The sequence below is a fragment of the Populus alba genome, chromosome 18 (genome assembly GCF_005239225.2).
Source record: "Populus alba chromosome 18, ASM523922v2, whole genome shotgun sequence".
Taxonomy (NCBI): Eukaryota; Viridiplantae; Streptophyta; class Magnoliopsida; order Malpighiales; family Salicaceae; genus Populus; species Populus alba.
In genome coordinates, this window is record NC_133301.1 from 4,105,761 (window position 1) to 4,110,905 (window position 5,145).

Genomic DNA, 5,145 nt, shown 5'->3' on the forward strand with positions numbered 1-5,145 from the left:
ATTCATATTTCTTCCAAATTGTACTTTTACTTTGTAATAAACCATGTCATTTTAGAATAATTTAACGATTTTAAATGATTATAACAGAAATCATAATTGAGAAATAATGATTTGGGAGTAAAATTAATCAAAAACTAGTTCGTGTGTAATCTTGATGTTTGACCAAACAAATAAAACTCTTGTTGTTAATATGAAATGGATGTGGATTTGGAAGAAAAAATTGGAATCTGAAATTGAATCGCAGAGATTTGGAAACGTTTCTAAAAAGTGAAAGTTGATTTTTTTATTTATTATTATTTATTTAACCACAGGTTACATCTTAAATTTATATCACACCGAAAGTGGAGACCTTTTCCAACAATCAACCTTGCCTCCCTCTATCTGAAGGAAATTATATCAACTACAGAATCTGTTCCAATTTTGAAGGATAGAGCAAGGAAAATCTTTGGACTCAATCAAGAGAGCGTAGCTGAACAGCTACCATGCATGTTTGATCTTCAATTGTGAAAGAAATGCATCGCATTTTTTATAGCCTTACTTTTCTGAAGTTGAAGAAGGCAGACACTCCTTTATAATCTCCTGAATCCTTCTCTTCATTATCTTGTCTTTGATAGTTGCACGCATGTCTCGGTAGAACAATTCCAATCTAAGAAGCTTGCTGTGATCTGCTGATTCTAACATGCTCTCCCATTGTTTTGCGATGTCAAAATTACCTGAATTCTGCAATGAGATTGGGATGTCTTGGTAAGTAAAAGGTCTGCCAAAAACCAATCCATGAAGCATGCCACCATATTGTTCCATTATAGAGAGTTTTGACTGAAGGAGCTCTATCTCTTCCATTGCCAAAGACAACCTTTTGTCAGTTTCTGCGACAGCTTTGGAACCATTGCTCTCCTCAACAACAGTTTTCGGTTCTGGTTGATTGAAATCCTCTGTTAGTGGAGGCCATAATACAAAACTGGGAGCAAAACAATTGATCGTCTTGCCATTTCCAAGGACACCACTCGTACCCCTGCCCCATGACCAAAGCTTATATCCATCATTAGCAACAAGAACAGTATGGGCAGCCCCACAGGCAACTTGAATTGGATTGTGAAATATGGGCCCATCTACTCCATAACCTGACATTAGCAGGGGAGAAGAAGCATCTCCTGCGTCTGTTCCAGTAAAACTAGCATCTGGGCACAGGCCAAGACCCTTTTCCATTCCCCATGACCATACGTCTCCCACTGACGAAACAACACTAGTATGAAATAAACCACAGTCAACAGAGATCAGGTAGGCTTGTCCTGGCAATTCTTTTACAGGCTCAGGTTTTAGCACGCTTTGGGTAGTTCCATGCCCAAGCTGCCCGTTATCCCCAAGGCCAAATGTCCAACACACACTTTCTAACGGGTCAATTGTTGTCCTTTTGCGAGTGAGTAAAGCTGTGTGATATGCTCCACATGCTACCTCATAAACATCCCAAGAAGAGTCCTGGTTAAACATTTCAACAATCTCAGGATGGACTCTGCTCTCTCTATCTCCAAGACCCAACTGGCCATGGTTATTATTACCCCACGAGTAGCATACTAGATCCTCACCTTTATATGTTTCTCCAGCACTAACCAGGGCGACAACATGTTCACTTCCACATGCCACCTTCACAACAGAGTGGCCATGGAAATCACGAACAGGAATCGGAATGAAACTACTCTCAAAAGAGATGCTACTTCCAGTTTTGTTTCTTTGTTGCGGGCAATTGCCCCACATCCAAAGGGCACCATGATCATCAATTGCTAGAGACATCATTCCTCCAGCTTTGATAGAGCATATCTACAGTAGAGACAACATTAATAGAATTATAAACCAGACTTTTAAATGCAAAATAGTGATACAAAGAATTCCATACCTTTAGTGGTCCTTCACTCTTTGTTTCTGAATGATCTATCAATGAACCTAGGGAGCCCAACTCAAGGAACTGGTCCATCAAGCGTGGCATTGAATAATTCTCTCCACTAACACCAAGTTGGCCATCCATATGACAGTCAAGGTTGCACAAAAAAAAGTGCATTAGCAAGCGCAAAGTTAACAGGCATGCATTTAACACTGAAGGACACTAGCTGTAAAGGATACAGATGTTGTAGCCCCAACACCAGACCGATCCATCATCTGCCATTACATGGACAACAAAGCATTAGAGCAGCCTGAACTTCTCTTTACGTCTAACACTTGCAATTGTTTCAGTCAAAATGTAGCCTTAGCCTATAATAACCCCAAAAATTCATCCAGCAGTTATATAATACTATAGCTAAATAACACTACTAAACAATATATATATATAAGACGTGACTTTGGATAAGCAAAAGAAATCCAAACCTAGAGTGTAGTGCTTAAAAGTAACCTTGATAGAGAAATTGCTTACAAGTACAAGTAAGCACTATAGTTAACTAGCTTATATTGACGTTGTCATTTAACGACAAGTATGTGCTTTTTGGTAATCTCTTCACATGTAAGCAGCAGAGGAATATCACTCCATAATCCATATACCTTGGATTATGGAGGAAGTGAAGTGATCCTTTGGGACACGATTTAAAATTGGCAAGCTTCAATCAACCTGCCTCATTTCCTTGGCCACAAGTTGATAGGCACAAAAGCTACAAATGGGTTAGTCTGCTCAAACTAGAAACCATAGAATTAAACACCTGCCTCCTTTACTAATGCAAATCCCTACCTCAATCCAACCCGAATCCAAACTAAATGGTAAATCGTTTTCTTGCAACAGATCTTTAAGTCTATTATTCACATCATAGTACAGAAAGAACTATCATATACACCCAAGAAAGCTACTGAACTTCAAATCATCCAGCAATTTGCTATAAGACACAGAAGAAAAGGAAAAATCTTTCACAGAACCTCAAGCATCCCCAAAGTATTAGGAGCTTCACTTGGTTCCACAAGAACTGAAAAATGCACAAAGCCTATGGAAAATGTGGAAACTAACAACCAAAAGCGAAACTATGGTATATGCCCTGCCCTGGTCTCATGGACATAATTTTGATATGTGATATATTAATGTCAAAAGAACCCTACGAAAAAAATCAAATGGCAAAAAGTTCTTAAACTACCATTTATGCTGTTTAAAATTCGGACAAAGTTTTCAACCATTTCTACACAATCAAATGTCTACTATAACAAAGCAGATTCTTCATAAGCAATCAATTTATAAAATTTAGACATTTCAATTCTCATTCAAATATACAGCCAAACCCAATAAAACATCACACTATATTCTTATGTCTCAAAACAAAACAAGCCTGTACAAATCAAGAATCAAATCAATAAAAAGTTAATAAAGCCAACCTGCAAGAGCAAGACTATGATAAGCACCAGCAGCAAGCCCCACAAAGCTGAGTCTTTTTTCTACACAAGTTTCGAACTTTACTTGTACAGGAAAAAGCTCATCCACTTCTGAACCAGTCCCAAGTCGCCCAAACATTCCTTTACCCCATGAATACACACGCCCATCTCCTACAATTAGACCAACCCACAATTAAAAATCACAACCCAAAATCAATGTAACAAATGAAGAAATGAATCTGCAATGTATACATACATATATTACCTGTGAGAATAAGGGAGTGAGCTTCACCAGTAGCCACGGAGACCACTTTACCAGAGAGTGCTGTATTGCTCTCCATTTTATAGTGTAAAATGATAATTGCCTGAGAGAGAGAGGGATTTGCGGGTGCTCCTTGGGCTCTAATGCTACCTCCTGTCTATATGGATGATGATGGCAATAATTAAATTCCTTTTCTTTATTATAAATACGGTTTATCTTAAGATTTGGATTATTGAATATGATATTTTTCTAAAAACAATTTTTTTTTTCTATTTTTCAGTAGGAAATAAACATTATAAAATAAATAAATAAATAAAATTTTCTATTCAACCACTAAATAGTGTTAATTTATAAGTAAATATTTTAACCTTCAATATATTTTCCCTAACATTGCTAAATCATAATATTCACTTAACATACTTATAAGCATTGTATTTTTTTAATTATTTAAAACCTATGAAATATTTTTTAATACATCATAATAATGAAAAATAACTTATTTTTCTGGAAAATGATTTTCATAAAAAAACATTTTTCTTCCAAAACTTTTAAACAAAACAAAAACCTTAAATTCTTATAAAAATTTGAACTTAATAGCATTATTTCGGTGGAATTTAAATAGTCCGGTACAAAGACATAAATAGCAAAGTTATACTAAAACTAAATTCTTAAAAACAGTTGAGAGTTGATTTACCTTTTTTTTTTTATTAAGAGTATTATTAAAAATGTGTTAGTTTAAGCTTCTGTTTTTGTTTTTAGTGATGAGTCACCATTAAAAACAAAAAATACAACAATAAAAACATAATTTTTGTTATAAAATCATATATTATATATGGATGTCTAGATGTTTTTCTAATCCATTTTTTATTATGTTCATTTATCATTATTAAGTTCATTTGAATCTTTCTAAGTTTATTTAAATCTACATTTTCTTATGACATTTGAGCATACAAGTATTTATGTACATATATCTAGGGGTGTTGAAAAAAACCGAATAACCGAAAAAACTTAACAGAGATGTTAAACCGATTAAACTGATTACTAAAACCAGAAATCTTTCCGGTTTGGTTTGGTTTCAGTTTTACCACAAAAACCGATGAACCGAACCGGTCACCCATAAAATACATTTAAAAACAACCTGGTATAAATAGCACAGTAAACCTAAACCTAAATCACATTACAATTTACTTATAAGCCACCGCCCACACCAGACCAAAGTCTTCTCTCCTTCCTACTTTCCCTTTCAATTTTCTTCCTCTCTGCCTCTTGCCCCCTGTATATTTCTCTTCTCTAGCCGATCAACAAGTAAATAACCCTCATCTCCGCATCGATCTACTCATCTAGTATACTCGAAGTCGAAAAAAAACTCGAACAAAACCCCTCGGCGTCTCTCTTCACTTGCAGCAGAAAGAGTCAAAGAGGTAAAGTTTAATGTTTATCCATGTGTTAATTCTGGGCTTCGTATGCTTGTAAGTTGTATTGTAACATTTGTTCCATTCGAGATCTCTGACCTCTACTTCTTCTTTTTCTATCCTTTTGCAGCT

General features: G+C 35.5%; 1 protein-coding gene across 3 annotated transcripts; it reads right to left on the bottom strand.

Moving 5' to 3' along the window:
* Positions 1-257: 257 nt before the first annotated feature.
* Positions 258-3,781, bottom strand: LOC118053661 (ultraviolet-B receptor UVR8). Of its 3 annotated transcripts, none has more exons than XM_035064970.2 (5): positions 3,605-3,781; positions 3,343-3,510; positions 2,116-2,151; positions 1,892-2,016; positions 258-1,815 (listed from the first exon to the last, which is right to left on the bottom strand). In XM_035064970.2, exons 1-5 carry the CDS (start codon positions 3,678-3,680, stop codon positions 535-537), a joined length of 1,686 nt encoding a protein of 561 aa, XP_034920861.1. In that variant the 5' UTR covers positions 3,681-3,781; the 3' UTR covers positions 258-534. The 3 variants fall into 3 exon arrangements, with proteins under 3 accessions (XP_034920861.1, XP_073262153.1, XP_073262154.1); XM_073406052.1 differs by having other exon boundaries at positions 3,596-3,732; XM_073406053.1 differs by lacking the exon at positions 3,605-3,781 and having other exon boundaries at positions 1,892-1,997; positions 3,343-3,438.
* Between the last annotated feature and the right edge of the window lie 1,364 nt (positions 3,782-5,145).